This window comes from Haliotis cracherodii, unplaced genomic scaffold (assembly GCF_022045235.1).
Source record: "Haliotis cracherodii isolate W230 unplaced genomic scaffold, xgHalCrac1.p SCAF_23, whole genome shotgun sequence".
Classification (NCBI taxonomy): Eukaryota; Metazoa; Mollusca; class Gastropoda; order Lepetellida; family Haliotidae; genus Haliotis; species Haliotis cracherodii.
The window spans coordinates 1,631,682-1,656,437 of NW_027266279.1; the positions used below are offsets into that span (position 1 = coordinate 1,631,682).

The 24,756-nt window shown below is 39.7% G+C and overlaps 1 protein-coding gene across 15 annotated transcripts in view; it reads right to left on the minus strand.

Annotated features, from left to right (window-relative positions):
* Positions 1 to 3,637: 3,637 nt before the first annotated feature.
* The window catches only part of LOC139471661 (kinesin-like protein unc-104), an 83,512-nt gene continuing 62,393 nt past the window's right edge, over positions 3,638 to 24,756 (minus strand). For 7 of the 15 annotated variants that reach the window (XM_071254094.1, XM_071254100.1, XM_071254096.1 and 4 more), the window contains 14 exons: positions 24,022 to 24,072; positions 21,323 to 21,394; positions 20,861 to 21,012; positions 20,586 to 20,691; positions 19,710 to 19,824; positions 19,109 to 19,194; positions 16,349 to 16,464; positions 15,836 to 15,981; positions 14,474 to 14,791; positions 12,805 to 12,932; positions 11,648 to 11,891; positions 10,138 to 10,257; positions 8,908 to 9,026; positions 3,638 to 8,725 (listed from right to left, as the gene is read on the minus strand). In XM_071254094.1, coding sequence (XP_071110195.1) covers positions 8,686 to 8,725; positions 8,908 to 9,026; positions 10,138 to 10,257; positions 11,648 to 11,891; positions 12,805 to 12,932; positions 14,474 to 14,791; positions 15,836 to 15,981; positions 16,349 to 16,464; positions 19,109 to 19,194; positions 19,710 to 19,824; positions 20,586 to 20,691; positions 20,861 to 21,012; positions 21,323 to 21,394; positions 24,022 to 24,072 — 1,813 coding nt within the window. In that variant the 3' untranslated portion in view covers positions 3,638 to 8,685. Of the gene's footprint in view, positions 8,726 to 8,907; positions 9,027 to 10,137; positions 10,258 to 11,647; positions 11,892 to 12,804; positions 12,933 to 14,473; positions 14,792 to 15,835; positions 15,982 to 16,348; positions 16,465 to 19,108; positions 19,195 to 19,709; positions 19,825 to 20,585; positions 20,692 to 20,860; positions 21,013 to 21,322; positions 21,395 to 24,021; positions 24,073 to 24,261; positions 24,274 to 24,756 lie in introns of all 15 variants that reach the window. The other 8 variants (XM_071254093.1, XM_071254105.1, XM_071254104.1 and 5 more) reach the window with 4 other exon arrangements.

Here is a 24,756-nt window from a genome sequence, read left to right on the forward strand (position 1 = left end):
ACCCTAACCCTCCATATGACATACCCTAACTCTCCATATGACATACCATAACCCTCCATATGACATACCTTAACTCTCCATATGACATACCATAACTCTCCATATGACATACCTTAACTCCTATATGACATACCCTAACCCTCCATATAACATACCATAACCCTCCATATGACATACCCTAACTCTCCATATGACATAGCTTAACTCCTATATGACATACCATAACCCTCCATATGACATACCCTAACTCTCCATATGACATACCCTAACTCCTATATGACATACCCTAACCCTCCATATGACATACCCTAACTCTCCATATGACATACCCTAACTCCTGTATGACATACCATAACTCTACATATGACATACCCTAACCCTCCATATGACATAAACAAACCCTGCATTTGCGACTTGCTGTCCTTATAGGTAAACACTAAATTTCGTCTCTGTATGTAGACATCTTCTTCGGTAATAAATAGAACATTATGTTCGTGTTCATGTCATGCCCGTGCCTAAATTCGCAACAGCAGCGGAACCACAATTTGTCGAATGACGTCAACAATCTTCGACTATGACGTCCTTTCTAACCCTCTATATGACATATTATAACCCTCAAAATGACATACTTTAACCCTCTATATGACGTACTATAACCCTCCATATGGCAAACCATAAACCTCCATTTAACATGCTATAACCCTCTATATGACGTACTATAACCCTCCATATGGCAAACTATAACCCTCCATTTAACATGCTATAACCCTCTATGTGACGTACCATAATCCTTGACATAATATGTGACATAACCCTTTTAAGAAAGATAGTTACAATGTTCTGCAAATTTAAGGACGAATAGATTTGAAATAGTAAGAAGTTAATGTCTGTCCACATTAATAATATTATATCATAACTTATATAGCCCAATCAAAGTTAATGACATAGGGCAGTCACTGTCCCTTGTCGACTACTGTTCAACTCACAAACTGACGCGCAGACATCGGTCTGTCTGATTCAGATGAAGCTGGCATGCACAAGCGGTCATTAAATGGACGAAATGGCAAAAATGTTATGCAGGAAGGATACTGTGCTGTTATAATGACACTGGCTGAGCAGTCACTGGGAAAAGACGCTGATATGGAAATACGTTGATTTATGCCGTTGGATTTATCTAAATAAATGAACAAATTCATAAAAGGGAATAGTATTGGGAACAAGTTGAAAATTTCAGAATACCCGCTCCGCTTGTTATATGCAAAACAAAGTTTTAGTCAATTCTGTTGGGATGTGAGTCCGTACAGACGAAACCGTATTTGTTGTGTTGTTAGGCAAAATGCCTTCCAAAAGTTACAAGACTGATGTAAACAGTTCATCGGCAATGAACTGAGAAAAATAATATTGAGACAAAAGGTCAAGCAAAATGACTGTAATTTCCAGTGATGACATGAAGTGAAATTACGAGTCGATCAATGCTTGTTTCCACAAAGCGTTGATTAAGGACTTAAGCATCTACTTGGCACAAGTTGGGTATGTTGTAATAGACTGATTGGAAGCTCGGAACACAGAAACGTTGGAAATTCATAATATCGATTTTGAAGTAACGGTAACCTGGTTACGGACTTGATGAAACTATAAGCAAGGAAACAAATAGTGCGGACTGAGCGCCGTTCGGGCACTTGCTGTCAGAGCGACCAAAGTGCGTTCCAGCGATCGAAGGGATCCAAATTCGGTCCAGTAGCACCATCGTTCCGATTGCGGTCCAAGGGTCTGTGATCATGGGTTCAACTCTGGTCCAAATCCGTGTATCACACTTGTGATGAGCATGTTGTTGATGCTGTCCTTCGGGAAGCACGACAGTGCCAGCGACTCTCTGATGAAAAGAAAGAATTACATTGTACGTTTTGTTTATCTTGGAATAAACGTGCTCGTGATTTTTATTTGAAAATAGTATAATATATTTAACATAAAAATAGTGTTACCTGTAGCGATAGTTGTTGAGTCTTCCTGAAAATCAATGAAAAGAGCAGCCTCATACTTCTGTGTCGGGCAAGAGAGATCTGCAGGCCTTCCACGTCGCCGAAGTCCAGGACGATGATTTCACACTGACCACAGGGGCGGGGTCAAGGAGACTTTGAGTACCTGGAAAAGATCATAATTCCATTGTTTGAAATATTCCTGTTCATTGATACATAATTACAAACATATATTATAACATGTTACTGTAATAATACTGAAAAATGTAAATACTTACAGCTTTGTAATCGGAGGTTCTACTTCTCGACATGGGTGCACACAGGACAGGAACCTGCTTGTCGGACTGCCCGGGCGTCAGAAAGATGTGTATGGACAGCAGCCGGGAGAAGGGTCTTCGGACTACCTGATTTCTCGTTAATCGTTACACCTTGAAAGTGTCGCCCAAAAGCTGTTTGCTGTTTGGTTTGAGTTTGGGGATGCGGTGCAGGAGTTTTTACTTTTATCTCGATCCTTGGACACATAAAGTTGTTTCACGGATGAAGAAATGGTCTTGCTTTGTGTGTTTGTTTGTTGTTTAACGCCGCACTCCGCAATATTCCAGCTATATGACGGCGGTCTGTAAATAATCGAGTCTGGACCAGACAATCCAGTGATTGACAACATGTACACCGATCAACGCAATTTGGATACGATGACATGCATCAACCAAGTCAGCGAGCCTGACCATCCGACCCCGGATCTTCACGGGTCAAAATGGTCTTGCTAAAATGGGCGGAAGACATATGGCCGTAGCTTGAGGTAAGCTTGAGAGAACATAAATTCATAAACTACTTCAGCCGATGGTGCCTTCTACAAATCGGCAGTGGACTGTCCAATAGTAGGTAACTGATGTAGATTTGGCATGCAATAACATTATAATTCTTTGATGTGATACATCTTAGATCTGTAGACACCTCAGTAGAAGGTCATAAAAGGTGAACCTTGGGCTAACTTTGACAACCAATCTTAATGTAGTATGTGTAGGTTCTTGAACAAGTCAGATGTCGGCTTTAAAAAACGATTTTGCTTATATTTCTTTTCCACGTCGATTCGCTAATTTCGATCTTAGTGAAAGAAACCGCAACGGACCACAATTATACGCTCGATAGTACTCCACCCATTTGGATGTAGATGCAGTTGTGTTCAGAATTGGCAGGATGTATCAAATCGCCACAAGATAACCTGAGGTTTTATTCTTACATTCGAAACTCCACGATTGCTTGTCTGAATGCTTGGCTCACTCGTGCCGAGAATTTAGATGCCTGGATGCTGATTTGCTAAGAAAGTTCATCTGACGCAACCTCCTGTGGCCGTATTCATCTTATCGAAGCAAACAATTCGACTTTAATAAAGCCGCTTTGGCATGTGCTTTTTGTTCACATGTTCATATGTTCAATTCCCAATTTCTTTGTAGCATTCAATTCACCCCATCTGGATTTAAAACGACACCCAATAACACCTTCATTTAGTCACTCCCCTCGACCAGCCTAGATTGCAGGGGACCAAGTCTTACCATGAATACCCACAGGGTTACCGTATTGTTGCTGAACTGGGTTTGAATGTCCAGTCAGTTACATCCACATGTGACAATCAACTTCAAAACAATACAACATGGACACTTTGCACTAAGCAATATTTATTTCCACGTACTGGCAGAAATACACAGTATTGCGAACAGGTAGTTTATACTGCATACAACAAATATCTGATGCAACAATGACATCACAGGCTAGAAAGCCAATGAGTATTGTGATAGACAGTTGGAATGATTTGCCGAACTATCTGAATTGGATGACACTATCAAAGAATATGATTGGATGATACAAGTTCAAAACATGGATTTCATTGGCAGATTTCTCTGATGTTAATGTGTGGGTCAACCACTAATGTGACAAACGATTTGATTGGCTCGTGAAAACAGGACAGTCACAGCATATGAAATTCTCTTGTGCTAGTTATTTTCAAACCTTCAAGAAAATCTGTGGAAAGCCATAAAAAGGCAAGAAGCAGTTTTTTTACAGTATATACGATAAGTAATAATTTACAAATAGCATGGTTTTCATACCATTAAGTGCTTGGAATAGTGATTTTCTAAACTGAAATACGAAAGGGGACAAAGTGAAAGAGCTTCATAGCATTTTGCCTGATAGGTGATCCTTTTCCATCAAGCTGGCGGCACTGTGCAGCGAATCTTCTATTACCCTAATCTTCACAACTTGGACTCAAGTTGAACAGCAACCCTGTTGCACTAAGTAACGTAGTAACAAGAACAACCATATCATGTGTGTAACTCTGTACACATTCAATCTTCATACACAACATGTGTAAGTTTTGGAAGGAAAAATCCAAAGAAAAACATACATTTTAAATAAAACCAGATGTCCATCATTTAACAAGCAAACAAAAAAATATAATTTTCCTGTCAAAATTATATGACATCCCTTCTTAAACAGTTCAGATAAAGTAGGAAGTGTTTGGAATTCACAGTTTCTTCAAGTTGAGAATATTTCCCATCGAAAGACACGAAATAGCTCCAAATATGGATACTTTACCATGATAAAGAATGATTCCAAAAATGGAATCTTCACTAAAAGCCCCATCCATTATTGGTTGTTGTCTCTTTTTGCTGACTTGGCAAAAAGAACAAGATGGAAATTCTCAATACATTCCTGGCATTGTGAATTGCAAACAGTAAATCAACAACTTTACTAAGATATTCTTCAAATAAATTTGGAATTTAATCTAAATATTTAAATTTTTGCCATTTATTTTTTAATCTTAAATAGTACGTATATCTGTTAGTATTTGAAAGTTATAGTTATATTAAGGACATGAAAGTTGAATTTGTTACATACCTGAGGATTAAGTGAGTATTAATACCCATTCTCAAAATGAACATAAACTTTCATTCTGAACCATAAATAGTCTTCAAGAAAACGTCATAAAATTCAGTAACAAAAGATGCAACTTTTATATATGCCTTCAGACTGCAACAAAAAAATACAGGTGTATTTTTCACAGATTGTAAATATTGCACATTGTATATGATAGTCATGGAATGATTTTATATATGAAATTTTCTTTTCATAACTCAAGTATTTATGACCTAAATATATAATATAAATACAATTGGATTTTGTATTAAAACATTTTAGCATTTTCTAATAAACCCAAATGTGTTTTGAACCAAGAATCCTACAGTTAGCATTATTTTAAAAGAATGTGAAACATAATCTGCTTCTGAAGTTGTACAGATTAAGGCATAAATGAGAGAGTTATGAAAAGACATGCATAGTATGATCAACAACTTGAACAAGATACACCTATGCTGTACATGGGCTAGCCAAGCAGAAATGATACAAAAGCATTTCAAGCACTACATACATAATTTACATGAAACATTCTGCTAGATACAATGGCACACAGATTACTGTACAATTGACAAAGACAATAGCAATCACAGTTCATAGGGAAAATATTTGATTACCTGTATTCCTGTTTAAATGCATTATGTATACAGGTAATTTCAAACATTTGTGCAAAAACCATCTTAAATAAATCCAACTTATTTCAGTGCATACATTTCAAAATAATATTGATCGCAGTAACAACTAGAACTTGATTTCAAACTAAGATTAAGAGTATAAGAAATAATGCTTTAACTGGTTAAAAATATTTCAGGTAACTTTTTATGAATGGTGTTTTAACATAAGAGATAATTCCTCCAGAATGATGTAAGGACAAGCTTTCAGAATATTAATCAAATAAAGAAGTCTTACTTCTAATTTAATATAATTTCACGATCATTTATTTATTTCTCATTTAATTCAATCTATTCAAACTGATGTTAAAAGCCCGTAAATGCCATTGACAAAATGCATGACCAGGTAACTTCAATCTATTTTGTAAACAATCTTTGGAAATCTCTTTTTTTCTTTGAACATTACATGTTCAAAAGCACAACCAATCATATAACCAACCCTCTTTACAGTTTCAAAGTAAAACAAAAATAAAAAATAAATAATACAGTCCAAAAATATTTGTCATTATGATAACAAGTATGATACACAGTTCGAATGTAAATGAAGTTTCATTCAGTTCAAAATAATTATGCTTATCCATATTTCAAAATAAATTATGTGCATAACTACATGTATTCTTCCTTTACCTTAAATCTCAACTGTTTCCTGTTTCCTGGTTTAACCTTCAAAGCTCAGGATTCCTCAAATGATACTGAATTTGTCACATACTTTTAATCTGTATTTAATCCTGATCTGTTATTTGAGGAATTGTTTCTAAGTTTTTCATTAGCCTATATTTACATATTCAAGAAATCAACACACAAGGGTCAAAATACTTAAACCCAAATACTTGTTTTGAGAATGAAGTAGCATTCACCATGATCACATCAACACACAAACAACAAGAGAGTATATATACTGCAGTCGCATGGTGTGATTAAATGCTGTTACCATGGTTTCGGAGTATGTACATAAACATCCAACCCACAAAATGTTAAGGAGGATAGACCTGTCTCAAAATACCATGTCAACCCATCAAGTTTGATGTTCTTCAACCATTTCAAGTGATGGTGAAACTCAATTTTACTTGAATCTGTGAAAGCCAGGTAAAGTATATTCATAATGATCAAACGAAAAGGACTGGAGTCCGAACACAACCCAATATACTGCCTTATTTCATCATTTTTAATCCCTAACATTTTGTGGCTAGAATAGACATGAAAACTATGTATATCACAACGTAGGAGCACTATTCAACATCGACGGAAGTATATTGAGATAAAGAATGTCATATTTTCGGTGAGCTAGTCAACTGAGCAAGTGAAAACTGATACACACGGCAGTGTGACAGTGATAAGCGATCGGTTCTCCAAAGAAGTGACGAAGGAACTGCACATGTTTAAACTCTCCCAAATGATTATGATAACTTCAAAAGGCATGATAACTATGCAAAGAAGCACTCAAAACTGAAGTTAGTTGACAGTGTTTCATTTCAATCTTACATCTGTGTCAAATAACATGTCTGTCAAGATAAACCGGATTCTCATTATCACAGAAGATATCTGGTTTCCAGAGTGAAACGTATCACTTAAAATTATTTTCTATCTTCAAAAGCCAAATGGATATTGAATACACATACAGCACAATCAGAACATTCATCACAGATTATTCAAATGTTAAACTTTTCCCCTTTTATGAACAAACATGCTGGAATTCTGATTTTTGTAAGATCATCACCATCCTCAAACCATTCCACTCTTCACCAAGTAAAGCGTTCATGAAGCTTTTCCAGGTGTTTCCTTTGTCACTCCTTCTGATTAACCACTCTACTAAAATTATGCCCCAAAAGACAAAAAGATTTAAGTACATTCAACATTGGTCTCATCGTATTAACCAATCCGTAAATACTAAATCAGCACTGGTATGTTACGTTGATAGGAAGTCAACATGAATATCACAATTTCAACCACACAGCAACATGCACAATATACACAGTAGATAGTTGGGTAGAATAATTGATTCGGCAATACATGACTTGAGGTCAAAATTCACATGAAGTATACTACATATTGCGATTATCCTACATGAACACTTTCCGGATATCAGAACTGAAACGTGACCTTGCTTTGATTACCTCCATAACTGATGACGAAACAGATGAGACATCAGGTTATAACACATCGAAATACTTGAGTGGACGTAGCACTGATTGCTGTTGAGTGTCAGAAGAATCAGGATGAGCAACTTAATGCATAATATCCACCTGAAAACTAATTATCAGTCAGACTGAATTATAATGCTAGTCTTTATCATTAGCTGGCTCTTCTTCTTCAATGCGTTCCTTGTGGAACATCAGTTTGATAGCTGTTAAAATTCGGGATAATTACATTTCACTTCCATAATTAGGAGATAATCAAACAAGGCTTTCCTAGCATGAAAATGACATTTTGGATGAAGCACCAATTTCTCACAGAAAACAAACAATGTCACGTGACATAAATATTTGAACACATTGGCTCGACGGTCTCAGGAGTTACTTCCCTTGGGTATGCTAAGCTATTTCGGGCTTGTGGTTGCTAAAGCCAAAATGATTTCAAATTAAGTGAAACAAAATCATTTTTCATCCAGAGTGAATGAACATGCCTTCTGTGTCATGATTTCGAGTAAGTTTGCCAAATATTGGATCAATTCTTTCAAATTCTCAGGAATTGATTACATAACATGATCGGATCTTCAATCAATAATGAAGAAACTTAACAGCAACAAAACAAACATCAGGAAAAAAATATACCATCTTAGCCCTGTTCAAGGGGCTGCCCAAGCATTCATATACAACCTTCAAAACTTGACACGCACATTTCATTCCGAAGTCTTCTCATCTCTTGGCTGCCCCCACTTTAACCAAAACTGGAGTACAATTTTCTTTTTCAGAATTGATTGAAGATATTTTGGCCTCTGATTTCATGTAAGCAGCTTTGTTGACGTACCAGATTAGGAACACACTACAACTTTATACACTTATCACATTCGTTATGTCCCTTTTGTAAACAAATTTGATTACAGTAATCTCCCTTGTTGCTACAATGGAATGCTGGGAAATATGTGGAGAGTGTTTTCGACAGTCTACCATTACTGATAACAACATGTTCTATATCATGACTGCCTGCTTCCGTCTTGACAGCTTGGATCTGAAAACAGAGATGAACGAACAGTGTTGAAAATAGTTCATTATTTATTCATGAGTACGAAGGGAGTGCTTCTAAATGTTTATCCTAATTTAATAATGAGTACTTTCCATACCCTTTTACCAAGCCGCCATTGTGGCCTACCAATCACCATTACTTGTGGCATGGTAGTTGTGGTTACGCACCTGATCTGGCCGGCCAGCAGGGGGTTGATGGCGTACAGCCAATCGTGAAAGTCCTTGTCATCCAAAGTCTGCAGCAGGAACCCGCGGTGTTTCGTCATCACGGAGAACGTGTTCTGAGTCTAGAATGGAGGGAATGTAGGGAATCAAGGTACATCAACATCAACACTGCCACAGGAAGAGGGAATAAAGGGAAACCTGCCTACCATGACATGTTTAAATCCTGATTGGTCTTCCAGCAAATTTGAATCAACATTAGGCCCTGATTTTGTTGATGAACTTTGAAGCAAAGCGGAATCATTGTTTTTCTTGCCTTTTCTATTCCTGTTTTCATTGGCTCCATACATGACCATGTATATCATGTTTTATTTGTCAGTGAAATGAATTGCTGTCAAATTTCAAGGTCTAATCATATCAAACCAAACAAGTGCTACCAATTAATTACTGCTACCATGTCTTAGATTTAGGAAGACATTTTTCTGCTTGGCTCACTGTGACAGGCACAAAACAGGAAGCATCAAGCCAATATGGCAGCCAGGTTTTCTGGTACACTGCCCCCACTTTGCTGTCATACACATTAGGGCTGGGATGAGTCCAAATTTACTGCCCAGGTACCCAACCCCCTATTACCCGACCCTATACCTGGATACCCGCTATAGGTCTCAAAAGGTAGGTACAAACTGTCAGATTGAGAAAAGTTTGACCGTAGTCCTGGCAAAATGTGTTAAGATACACGTATAAAACGATCTGGAGTTTACTGAAGTTTTATTTTTATTCAAACATATAAAAGTCAGAAGGAATAGGCGTAGCTGTCAGAAAAAACTGCAAACATTAGTGATAGTAATCATATAGTTCTAGATAAATTTTGTCTTTAAACAATATTTCACGTGACTAACCACGGGTCCGGGTAGTCCTGTGGGTACCCGGGTACTTTTCATTACCCACCCGACCTGAGTACCCGAGTTACCCGTCCCTGCCCTAGCACACTATTCCTGTCTTCATTGGCTCCATACATGGCCATGTATGTCATGTTTTATTTGTCAGTGAAGTGAATAGGTCTAATCATATCAAACCAAACAAGTGCTACCAATTAATTGCTGCTACCATGTCTTAGATTTAGGAAGACATGTTCCTGCTTGGCTCACTGTGACAGGCACCAAACAGGAAGCATCAAGCCAATATGGCAGCCATGTTTTGTGGTCCAGTGCCCCCACTTTGCTGTGGTACACATACCTTCAGCATAGCTTGCTGGTCCTCACTGTACTCGATCTGCGCTGTTGCCAGGTTGATCAGCCCACGGACAACAGGGTCCTTCTCATTGTTGTAGATGTACACGTATGGACGACGTACGATCTGGAAAACATGAATTCATGATACATTACACATTCCCATAATGTATCAAAACCTATTTAGAATATTTTTTAGCGTATGACTTATCAGTGAATATTTCCCTGCTTTTCAGAGGAAGAAATAACCAACTACATTCACAGATACAAACACTGATGTTCACAATTGCTTCAAAACACTCCTAACTGACACTGTTAGTCAGCAGTGTTCAGCAGTGTCATGGTGGTCTGTAAATATGCATACTGTATTTTCTTGAGTATAGTGCGCACCCCCCTCTAGCGGATTCAATATTTTGGAACAAAACAAAATTGGAATACCAAGCGCAGAAAAAAAAACGTAAGTCCAGATATACAAAGAATACTTTTTATAGCCAGACAGTGTATTTACATGACTAATTTGCATACTTCAGTATGGATTTGTTGACATGGTATTTCCGGTGTTACGAGCTCACGGTATTGTCTTTCCATGGGGGAAAAAACATCAAAACTCATTAATTCGTGAATAATGCGCACCCCCTTCTACACAGCTGTGTTTTTTGCACTGTACTCAAGAAAATACAGTAGTCTGGGCCAGGGCCCGTTCCGCAAAGGAATGTTAATGCTAAGACAATCATAACTTCCATACATTAGCATCCGCTTCACGAAATGTGGCCCAGGCAAACTAGTGATTGATAGCATGTATAACAATGCCATCAGGGCACGAAGACACAAGAGCGTCATCATCTGCTCCTCTTTAGTCAGCTCTTACTACAAGCATGGGAGACAGGGACCTATTCTAACCAAGGGTCCCGTTTCACATAGCAATCTTAGCCCTATGATTGTCTTAGTCCATGTTTAACTACAACAACCATAATATAATAACTATAAATACTAGATATACCATATTCGACGTAATAAGAACCCCGCTCTAATAAGCGCCCACGGCGACATTTGCTTAGATATTGGCTAGTGAAAAATCCCAATTAGCACCCCTTCCAATTGATCAATGTACACAAGACTTATTTATTCGTATATAATACGCACTCGTGTGTTATATGCACCCTTAATTATGGGCATTTAATTCTGGAAAAATATATCTGTCGTACATAAACATTTCAGGCTGTCAGCATAAACCACAAAATTTAGCTTTCAACTCTGTTTTTTTATACCAAAATAACATTCTAATAAGTGCCCCCTATTTCTAATTTTGAGTGCGCCCTGGGTGCTTATTTCGTCGAATACATGTAATACTTGTAGGGTTACAATTGCTTTGTGAACCAGATTCCAGTGCCTACTTTCCACAACGAGATCTTAGCACCACAACTAGGCTAACACTTTAACACTGACTTCCTGGCCTTGCCTCACATGGGGTAACAAACACTGACCACATCAATATTAGTCAGGCTTAATCCACCTACCACCCATTTCTTAGCCCATCCGTTGCTTTTGTCTTCCATGAAGTTGAGATAGCCACGGCGGGACACAACGGGACTGACGCGCACCTCCTCCACGTCGGGCACATACATGGGCAGCTCCATGTCGGCACGGATCCCCTTCAGCGGCAGCGACAGCTTCCTGTCCCCGCTCTCTGCACTGCTGTTGGGGGTTGAGGTCAGGTTGTCACAAGATCTGGACTGCTGGATTATAGTGGGGTTGGTGGGTCTGCAAAGACAATGGATTACTTATTTATTCTATCTAGCTTTTGAAAATATCGAGCGGGCGGGCAGCCTTTTTTAGGGTGTGTGTGTGTGTGTGTGTGTGTATGTACACATTAGTAAAAATCCAAATCCGTATATCACTGTGCATAAGGCGAGTTTTTCATAACTAGAATTAGAAGACTTTCAAGGCGGGGGTTGGGTTGATGGTATATTATATGTAAATAATGAATTTTAATATATATCAATGAGTGAGCAGATTTAATGCAACTTGTACAAAGTAATATATATGTATCTACACGCTGTAAGTCCTGTTAAAGAAAAGATGCTGAAATAAATATGTCTAATACATAGTTTATTATATGAGACAGATATCTTCTTGGGCTGTGCAATACAAAACACATCAACTATTTGCATATAATTTAACGGCACAGTACATTTCTGCTTAATCATAAAGGTCAGGTAGGTTAATCCCAATTGCTCTTCAAAACGTTGAATATTGAACTATGAGTAAGTAAAACAAAAGTCACACCAACAGTTTTTTAGCCATTTAAACAATGATCATAACTGTCAGAAAACCTTCAATTTCTTGCACATGGTCACGAAGGTTCTTCATAAATGTGATCATATTTGCATTCTGTGATAAGAACAATCCTGATGGCAACAGTCCGTCAGTGAGTGAGTGAGTATGGTTTTATGCTGCTTTTAGCAATATTCCTGCAATATCACGGCAGGGGACACCAGAAATGGGCTTCACACATTGTACCCAAGTCGGGAATCGAACCCGGATCTTCGGGTTGACGAGCGAACGCTTTAACCACCAGGCTACCCGACCGCCCCACACAGACGTGACGTATCATATTTGCATTATGTGATAAGAACAAGCGTGATGGCAACAGCTCACAAGTAAATGTACTTACTTGAAGAGTTCAGATGCTGTTGAACTTGTCAGGCTGATGCCCAGAGATTCTGCTCCTGACTGCTGCATACTGTCACTCTCCTCGGATGTTGCAGTCGTCGAGCTTAACATGGAGTCTGTCAGCGAAGTCTGGTGGGAGGACAACAGTGGCAAATAAAACAAGGGTCATCAGAAAATGACACATCCCCCCAGCCACCACAAAAGCAAAATGCACTTCGGCTCCTGGTTAATACATGTTCCAAGTTTGGATGAAAATTCTTTTAAAGTTATTCTCTGGAAACGAAATACAGACAGGCCAGATCATGACTATATCCCCCCGCATTATATGCTGGGGCAACAAAAAGTACCTGTACTACTTCTACTTAATAGATAAGAACAATACAGTACTTACAAAGTTTAAGAAGGCAAAATAATAAAACCCCTGAAAGAATGTGGTTTGAGACACTACATACCCTGACAGGTGGAGGTTGAAGAAACTACGTACCCTGATAGGGGGAGGTTTGAGACATAACGTACCCTGACAGATGGAGGTTTGAGACATAACATACCCTGACAGGTGGAGGTTTGAGACATTACGTACCCTGACAGGTGGAGGTTTGAGACACTTACATACCATGTTAGGTGGAGGTTTGAGACACTACGTACCCTGACAGGTGGAGGTTTGAGACACTACGTACCCTGACAGGGGGAGGTTTGAGACACTACGTACCCTGACAGGTGGAGGTTTGAGACACTACATACCCTGACAGGTGGAGGTTTGAGACACTACGTACCCTGACAGGTGGAGGTTTGAGACATTACATACCCTGACAGGTGGAGGTTTGAGACACTACATACCCTGAAAGGTGGAGATTTGAGACACTACATACCCTGACAGGTGGAGGTTTGAGAAACTACGTACCCTGACAGGTGGAGGTTTGAGACATAACATACCCTGACAGGTGGAGGTTTAAGACAGTACTGACCCTGACAGGTGGAGATTTGAGAAACTACGTACCCTGACAGGTGGAGGTTTGAGACATAACGTACCCTGACAGATGGAGGTTTGAGACATAACATACCCTGACAGGTGGAGGTTTGAGACATTACGTACCCTGACAGGTGGAGGTTTGAGACATTACGTACCCTGACAGATGGAGGTTTGAGACACTTACATACCATATTAGGTGGAGGTTTGAGACACTACGTACCCTGACAGGTGGAGGTTTGAGACACTACGTACCCTGACAGGTGGAGGTTTGAGACACTACGTACCCTGACAGGTGGAGGTTTGAGACACTACGTACCCTGACAGGTGGAGGTTTGAGACATTACATACCCTGACAGGTGGAGGTTTGAGACACTACATACCCTGACAGGGGGAGGTTTGAGACACTACGTACCCTGACGGGTGGAGGTTTGAGACACTATGTACCCTGACAGGTGGAGGTTTAAGACATTACTGACCCTGACAGGTGGAGGTTTAAGACATTACTGACCCTAACAGGTGGAGGCTTGAGACACTACGTACCCTGACAGGTGGAGATTTGAGACACTACGTACCCTGACAGGTGGAGATATGAGACACTACGTACCCTGACAGGTGGAGGTTTGAGACACTACGTACCCTGACAGGTGGAGGTTTGAGACATTACGTACCCTGACAGGTGGAGATATGAGACACTACGTACCCTGACAGGTGGAGGTTTGAGAGGTGGTTTTCCCTGCAGCATCAGCTTAACACATTTAGCAGCAAGCTCCTTTTCTCTGTCCCCATCCGTTTTCAAGTCGTAAATGTTTGAGGTTTTTGTCAAATCTTTCTCCTTAATGTCAACATCTTTGGGATTCTCGTCAGATCGTAACTCTTTCAGTTCTTCCTCCTTGGCTTTCTGACTGCGATACTTGGCCTGCATGTTGACGATGTCCTTGTCCAGCTTGCTCAGCTCCGACGTCTTGTTCTGCTCGGCCAGCTTCTCGCGGAGCAACAGTACATGCCGGGCCTTCTCGACCTGCAATGTGGGAGGGCAGATATTACACTGAATCCTTTGGTGTCACAAATAGGTTACACACATCATCACTGTACTCTCAATGTAAACTATATATTTGACAGTTATACAGTTTGTATATTTGGAATATAGTATGAATTATAGAACTGTTAGAGGACAGGACAGAAATCTGACTAAAAGTTAAGAGTCTGTGACAACCCTTCAGACTTTTACTGCACTGCCTGCTCAGTGTTGGGAATCCAGGGTATAAAGTCCCTAGGACCCCATGCCCTTACTGAACACATTCACCTGGAAAACAATTAAGCACCATAACTACTTTTATTTTCTGTATTAATGATTAAAATTAATGATCTATTCACATGTTTTGTAACTGTTCAATGGTAACAATTATTTGTTTCCCCCTTAATTCTCCTTTGCATTACAGGATAGGACTCAGAGAAACATCAAAACAATAGATATCATTGTTAATAATTCTAAGACTACTCCCTCTATTACATCATAGCCATAAGTCGCTTACTTTGGCTACAATCACACAATAACTCAAATCTGAAATTGTATGTGCTATTAGGGGAACAACTAATCATGTGTAGTTGACAGTGAAGAGGACTACTTTTGATTGCAGCCAAAATATGGGATTTATGGCAATGATGAAATAGAGGGAGAGGATTCGTGAGAATTATACCGTTTTCTTTTTCAGCAATTATTAATGAGGTTACGTGAAAATTGGTTTAACTTCTTATTCAAAATTATGTCACTGTGTGTGTGTGTGCGTGTGTGCGTGTGCGTGTGTGTGTGGGTGGGTTCGTGCGTTTGTGTGTGTGTGGCTGCTCGTACTAGTCCGGCTATATTGTGCTGAGATCCCATGCCACACTTCAACATGGATACCCCACTCAGACTCTGAGCCGATCAATCCTTGTTCATCCCTCAATACTGAGCGCCAGGCAGGGTAACAACAAGCACCATCTTATAAATGTCTTTTGATATGAAATGGCCGGGAATCAAACTGCCGACCTTGCACTCTCCGCCCCATGTGAGGGGATGTCTCACCATCTGAAGCCTTGTGAGTTTCTCCAGCTCCCACTGATGGTCCACCAGGAGGGAGTCCCCACGGGGGCGCCACCCGTTCAGGTTCTCCTCGCCACGCACATATGTAGACGATGTGTCCAAAACGCGTCGCTGACGCCGCTGCACTCCTGTACAAAAAGTGGGTCATTTCATTTTAGATTTCTTCCAGTAAAAATCCATTTTCAAAATTCTATCCCAAAACTCAAACATCTGAACTTGTGTTTGAGCCATTTATACATCTTGCTACTTGTAATTGTATCACAATGTCTCTGCATTTGAATTATCTTCAGATCAAATATAAACCAAATAATTACACAACTTTGGTCACATTTTCAAATCCTTTGTATAAAATAGTGAGGTTAAACTAAGCACCACTTCAGCAATGTTTCAGCTTTTTAGCGATGTAGCTAGATTCTTCAGCGTGGTGCCATGTGATCTACATTTGTACATACAATGACAAAACTATATGCCAAAAGACATTCCCATAAGACTTACCAGGGCTACTTGACTCAGAGAATTTCCTGAGGAACAGTTCATAGACACCGGACACCCGGTTGCTTTCTGCGTTCTTGGAACCCCCAAAGAGACTGCGCAGAGCCCTGAAACGATTACTGTATGCCAAACAGGGCCTCAGTTAGAACACAGCCACAGACATCACCACCAAAGCCAGCGTCACAACACCAACAAACCTTGCTGCACTCACATCCTCAAAGGCTACCGGTACCTTGCAGACTCACAGGTTTACCCAGCTGAACGGAGGGTCCAGAGGACTATTACCAAGGCCGTAGTTAACTTTTTTTGACAGGGGGAGCAAATATTTGTACAAGTATCACTTGTCCCCAACTTGATTCAAATAAGACTGTTTTCTATAAGAAAATCTAGGGAGGGAACTGACCCCCCGGCTGGCTACGGCACTGATTACTTAACTTTAAAGGTCTTGAAACACTTTCCATTTTTGTGTGTCCTTTGGGACAAGGTTCATTTATCTTATTCAAAAACATGCATTTGTGCATACTGTACACGTGTTGCCCAAAAGCCTGCTGGTCTGCCAAGGTGTAGTCTAACGTACTGAAGGTAAGAGCAGCAAGACCTGCGAGTCTACCACGCCCTGTGTCTGCACAGTGTTCCCTCAGGTGTTGTTTTAGTATTATGACACGTACCTCCCACAGATGTACAATGTCTATACACTACCAGCTTCATACTCGGATGTTTATAAGGTATATGATTACCCCAATAACCAAAGAATAAATGTGTTCTTCATTGTACCCTGTTCTTGAAGCTTAATTCAACGTTTATAACCAGGTATAAATTATTTTTTTATAAAAACAAACAAAAACACAACCAAAGAGTAAATTGTCATGAAGAATGACGACATACCCTAAAACCAAAGCTCATGCATTTTTATTAGAATATGCCCTGAATACGTCCTCCCAAACCATTTGTTTTTGTATTTCCTGGGCACAAAACAGGTACCGTATTCGATGTAATAATACCCAGGATGCTTTCAAAATTAGAAATAGGGGGCTCTAATCAGAATATACTTTTGATGAAAAATAAACTTTTGGTGAAAAAAAACAGAGTTGAAAGATCGTAAATTTCTAGGTTCATGTACCTGAAATGATACAAAAGAAAAATCTGTGCGTATTATACATGACAGATATATTTTTCCAGAATTTAATTGCCCATAATCAAGGGTGCATATAACACAGGAGTGTGTATTATACACGAATAAATAAGTCTTGTGTACATTGATCAATCGGAAAAGGTGCGAACTGGGATTGTTCACTTGCAATTATATTAGCAAATATCACGGAGGGTGCTAATTACAGGCGGGCGCTTATAACGTCGAATACGGTATTTGAAAACCGGTATTCAAAATGATTCCTCCTGACTTTCCTCCCTGCTATCAGCCTAAGTGTTGTTGGCCCTCACTATATAATCTTTTGTGAACAGCGCGGTGCGTCACAACCAGTGTGCCAGACATGATATAGATGACATACCAGCACATAGAGACATGACAGTGCACTGTACAACACACAAAACAACACACTAGCCCCTCCATGCAGGGCTGCTGTCGTCAACGTCCCCACAGACAACAGTAGGGGTTTCCTAAGAAGGTTCCATTGCTTCTATTGTCATGCCATGCAGCAACTACTTCATCCCTTACAATATGTCACCATGGTATTTACATCTGTAGATTTGAATCATATAAAAATAATTTGAACCATTTTCTCCAACTGGTTAACCTAATGAACCAACACCAAATATTATTAGGCAGTGATATTTTTAAGTTATGAATAGTATTAAAGTTATATCATAGCGTGGCAGCTGTACGTGGAAGGAAAGCTTGAAGTGATGCAGGTCTCAGACGTTTAACACTTTGATGAAAGCCACAAGCACGGTCATGGCACTGACAAATCTAGAAACATAATTATGGCAACCGGGATTCAAACCCATAATCATAGGTTCCTGGCGTGCCTAATGGATGCAACTCTGAACAGTGAATTACACGCCTCAGACGGCTGGGCTGCCCGAGCCCCCTTTCATAAGTGACATTGGATTAGTCTTTGTACTCAAACCGAGACCTCCCTTTCCCGACCTCAATAGCTGCTGTATCTGGTGTTAGTTGTGATGCTATGTGCAAGGCTGGAGCGTATACTGATACTGACACCACTAATACAACCAACTGAGCGAGACTGTGACAGACAGACATAAGCATGATATACACATCTACTACTGCACATGGCTAGGTGGATCTAGAGAACTATAGGTGATATATATGTACAACATATATGACAATCTGTATCATGAAGGCAGTTGCTCAACATAGTTACTGAAGCTTTATTATAGAATAGCATGTGTTAACAAGGTTAAAGCAAGACAAAGTTGCTGGATGTTACAAGTGAGATTGTTGTCTTCATCATGTACACAGTTGAAGACATTTCAATTTAAATGTACCTTGACACTGGAAATATGTTTGGCAATAAACAAAAGCAATGAAACTCCAGCAATCAAGGAATGTTTTCATTTTAACAGATAAAATTGTACGTAAAATATACGAAACCATTTAGAATAACATATGCATGGAAATTCTTAGCTTTATTTTGGAAAGCAATTTCAAGTTTTGATGAAAGTTGGGCAGACAAACTGTTTACAGCATCTAAGTGCAGGCTACCTGGAACTGAGATCTGGTCTAATGAAACAGCCATGAGGCGAGTACAGACAAACTCCCTACAGTGTCAGAGTGCAGCCTACCTTGGAGCTGAGATCTTGGTGTCCCTGGAGTGGATGATGAGAGTCAGGTCCTTGGTGATACAGGCAGGCTGGGCACAGTTCTCCACCTGTGGCACGGGGAACATGGAGTTTATACTTCACTATACACAAAAGACCAATGGTATTGGATCAAACTCTTGATGGACTTCTCACTCCAAAAAAGAGACACTACATTTGATTAAACTCTCAATGCCCCTCAAAACGGAGGTATAACATTTGATCAATTCACAAGTTGAAAAAGCTGCCTTGATGACAAATTAAACTTTCAAAAATTTAAAACGACAAGACAATTTATTAATTTGATGGATGTAATTAATCTTTTTAAATCTGCATTGTGGGAAAATATATCTACTTTTGTTCAAATGTGCTCACTGTTTATGATAAAACAAACCATACTTGAAAACATACACTAAACACAGAACAACTTTAAAGTATTTCACCAACATAATTGCAATTTTAAAAACAAATCAGTATCACCGACATAATGAGGCTGGAATACTGCCGAGTGCGGTGTTAAACCACAAACAAATAAACAAAAGTCGTAACCATAACGTAGCTGTTACGGCATGGGTGAGAAACGTACCTCCAAGTATGCGGAGAGAGTCATGTACACTCTCTCCCCGTACTGTGTGACCCTGTTGAGCAGGGAGGAATTGTGGAGGGAGCTGTCCCAGGCAGCCTCGAACTGGAAGAAGACTCTGAAACACAAAACAAACTGTCACAAAAACTGTACCAACCAAACAACTGATTGTCCAAACTGTTCTGCCCGCTTCAAGATGACAGACCCAGCCCAAGCAATCCAAGTTACTACAGTCAACTAAGGGATGACTGCTATATGGTCGGAGTCTGGGGTCAAAGTGGAGACACTGGCCATTATCTACTGGACTTACAAAGTATAATATGGCTGAAGGAGCCATTCTCAATCACAGTGACAGACACGACCAGATTCTGTTTGTGAGGAACTTGTGAAAATTTACATGGACTTGTTTCCTCCCCAAATCTGGTTAATTTACATAAACCATTAGTTCGAAATGAGCTGCAGACTTGTTGGATATGACCAAAGGTGACTGCCCCTGAAATAGTACAACAGCAAGGAACCCGAGCTACCCATCTGTATACAGACATGTGCCAAGGCATAACTTCACCCAAGCTGTAAATGGGGGAATCGATCAAAGTCTGTGAAACTGGCTTCATGTATCTCATGCTGTTGGAATGGATGGAGGGACTGTTCGTGTCCATAGAAATCGGAGTCTGCAAGAACATATGATTCTTTGACACCAGCAAGAACAGTCACGATTGATATTACTGCAGTTTGGTATACCAGAAGTCTGCAGAGGAGCAGGTATTCCTTAAGTGACTCATCAACATCTTCACAATTCATGCTCCAGTAACCACCTTCAATGTATAGGAGCCACCCCCTTCCAAACCCCATCTACAGACACACAGTATAGACACCCACCTGTCATCGTTGGAGTACTGAAGGAAGTGGGCAGGGAAGAGGTTGAGGGAGAGGACGGTCATCTCACCGTCGTAGTCACGGTACTCCTGGGTGTTGCGGATACGACCTGCCACAGATAATCATTGAATACAACAAAGAGAATTTACAAAACATCACAAAAAAATTGACTCATATATCACTTGAACTAAACATGCTTCTTAAACTTTAATAATACAACAGAACCACTATGGTTAACACCAAGCAATATCGGAGAAGTTGTGAATAGGAAGACATACCAACAACGAGCTCCTTCACATCCTTCCACAGCAGTTCATGCCGCCGCTCGTGTACGATGGTGATGCGGATGCGTCTCTGTATACCCTGGTGTAGCATGAAGATCCCCCTGGTGGGCAGCTCTTCCCCATGGTCCACCACCACCGGCACGTACCTGCACCAAACACAGGGCTCAACTACACAAAGAATGGGATTTCGCTCACAAAACACAGCATTTCGCTGCACAAAACACAGAATTTAGCTTCACAAAACACAGCATTTAGCTGCCCAAAACAGCAATTAGATACACCAAACAAGGCATCTTGCTACACCTACTCAGAGGCAGGTATTCATCCCCAGTCTGCAGCAACCGTCCCAGATTGTTTCTGGGTAACATTCTGGAGTATTTGCTACATGAGCCCTATTTCCACAATAACATCACATTTATGACTTAGAAAGCATATCGTAGCGGATGATCAACTCACTCTCCATTGGGGGCCAGTTCACAGATCTCAAACCACACAAGCAGATCACATCTGGAGTACACAGGGCTCGAGCTGAAAGAAACCAGACATTAAGCTTTAGTTGCCTGAATACTCTTCCAGTATTACATTCATGTTATAACACTGTACAACAGTAAACCGTTCCCCTGAAAACTGAAACTGCAGAGTAAGAAAGAAATCTCTATGAAAAATGATCATTTTATAAGGCAAAGTAGGTCTAATTTCTTCTTTAATTTTGTTATTGTTTGTTTGTTGTTTAACATTAGCAATATTCCAGCTACATAACAGCAAATAGTCAAATATGGACCAGACAATCAAGTGACGGACATTATAAGCAACAATCCATGATGTCGGGAATGATGACAAGCAATCAACCAAGTCACAGAGTCAGAGCACCCGATCCACGAAGGAGCCTGATGCTGGAAGGATACGTTGCCAGGGACCTAGTCTAACCCCACCAGGGTTCCTTCATTACAAGAGTAACAAGCATCAGGGCTTGTCAGGTAGGAAACACTTGGTTGGTTGGTTTGTTGTTTAACGCCCCACTCAGCAATATTCCAGCTATATGACGCCGGTCTGTAAATAATTGAGTCTGGACCAGACAATCCAATGATTAATATCATGAGCATCGATCCACGCAAGTGGGATCGATGACTTGCATCAACCAAGTCAGCAAGCCTGACCACCAGATTCCGTTAGTCGCCTTTTACGACAAGCATAGTCGCTTTTTACGGCAAGCATGGGTTGCTGAAGACCTATTCTACCCCGGAATCTTTACGGGTTGGTAGGAAACAGATGTGAACTTTGGTTACAATTAACTGTGGAAGCTCTGGGAAAATGTGCTTCAGGTTTTGGCAACATTTCGTTTCAGTTTAGATTTGAAAGGCCCTCAATCAAAACTGAGATAATTAATAGCTAGGATATGACAGAAGCAGATATACTGGGTTACATGAATACTGTAAAGCAAGATCATGCAGTCTGACTATACATGAGAAAAAACAGTCTCGATATACTAAAAACATTAGTCTACAGCTTTACGCTAATTAACAATAAATCCAGTTAATAAACAAATTCAAACAATGTTAATAAACACAAGGTTAGAACAAAGATCAAAGGAACAGTATTTCCAGGTGCCACTATGTGGCAAATACCCATTGTGTACGATACATTCTTAGTGCATGTTTGGTGTTTAATGCAACAGCTCGATAACAGTAACATCAACGCACAAGATAGTCGTTAATATGAGCAAAAGCTCCACACAGCTGAGTGAGTAAATGTTGTCGTAGGCCAGTAAACAATACTGCAGCTTTGTCTCCATACCCGTTCTTTAATTGTGTCCGAAACAGTTAATTATTACCTAGTGTAGGTGCACAAAAAATCCTGGAGGCTGCTCAAACTAGTGTTAAATCTACAAATACCAACAAGACTGTCCTCAATGTCCTGCCAACTAAAACTGCCTTGTTTATCGACCACCTACACCTACATAGAACTTTATCTGTAAACAAGCTGGTTTTACACAAACACAGCTGAAAGTTTGAATTACAATTACACCTATTGTCCTACTCAAAGGAGCTATTTGGTAGCAGAGTATCTTAGCATCTTCAGAAAATTGGAATCATAATGATTCTAGTGAGGATTATAACCATGAATCCCTGTCATGGGTGTCATGAGTCAGTGAGGGACAGTTGTTCTCCAGGCAGAATAGTTCAAACTGTGCTGAAACAGTGACCCAGAATTCAAACTTATCCTGATAAGGACTTCTTATTCTCTGAATGCACTGCTATTGAGTGAGTGAATTTGGCATAAACCCCCTTTGAACAGTATTTCAGTTATATATATCGGCATGTCAGCTTAATGCGGGAGGAAAGCCTGAAGTGATGCAAGTCTCAGACATTTACTGCTTTGGGGAAACCCACGAGCATGGGTATGGTGCTGACAAACCTGGCAACACTATCAGGGCAATCATAGGTTTCTCACACACATAAGGGAGGCAATTCTGCACAGCGAATTACAGTGTTTAGGCAACTGGGCCACTTGTGCCCCCTATTAATGATTGAAAATAATCTTGTTTAAAATCAATATAAGACACATCACCATGCAAATTTATGGTCCAAGGGTAGATAACTCTATCCTATACACAAACAGGAAAAACAAAAGGAAGATGCAGATATGTATTCTGTAAATTATCATGTGAGTAGAACACTGAGAATAGATGTTTGTGTGAGTAGAACACTGAGAATAGATGTTTGTGTGAGTAGAACACTGAGAATAGATGTTTGTGTGAGTAGAACACTGAGAATAGATGTTTGTGTGAGTAGAACACTGAGAATGGATGTGCTGTACACACAGTACCCATGGGAGGGACCATGGGTCTGTGGCAGAATCACCAATGCTTTAACCACTAGGATATCCAACAGTCCCACTGATTCAGACAAGCATCTGAAGCATTTTATACAATTAATAAAGATTTCAGATTCAAATCAATAAGAAAAGCATGTCTTGTTTAGGTGACTTTATTCTCTATCTTCATGGTAAACACCAACTACATTTACCTACATGGAAGTTCAAAGCAAAGGCAAGGTTATGACTTCAAAGTTCCTATCAATTGTAAGGGCAGATAACTCCAAACTACAAACTACAAGTCATGTGACCACCACCAGCATTCATGCGAAACATCTTACCCAATCCCAGCAGCCTTAGTGATGTCCATTACAAGAGACAAGTCTCTCTTTCTGAGTGGGGACAGAATAAGTGCATATTACAACACTGACTAGAGATTACAGAAAATATACTACGCACACATACCATATGGCACATAAAGTCACACAAACAATGGAGACAGAAAAAAAAGAAATGTCAGGAGTATTGTTCAAAGGAATGAATGCATAAAAGAAAGTTCAAACGACAATGATGGGAATTACCAGAACTGGTAGCTTTAAAGAAGGATAAACATGTATTTATTTACAAGCATATGCATAACCACTGTGTCGAAAACATTTACACAAATTTTAATTCAATATATTAAAGAGGGAACACAATCTTGTGAATTTGGATAGATGAATCTATAATCAAGTGACATTGACAACCTTTTCTGATCAACCAAACAAGGTGATCTAAAGAACACAAAAAGTCCCAACAACTTACTCTGAATTTGAAAAAAATATCAATTTGAAATTACTATAATAAAAGAAAATTCAAACCCAAATTAATTTACGAAACAGGCCAGGAAAATTACATCTGGGGACAAAGTCTGAATTAACAAGACTAAGAGAACAAGTTAGCACCAGTCAATTGGGCCAAGTCAGTTGTCTAACGTTAAAAGTATCATGAGGCTCAGACTTTCAGTTGTGTCCCTTTGTTTGGGGTTAGTGAGAGTTTGGGTTCCGTCCCAGGAAAGGACTGATGTAGGAAGAGCT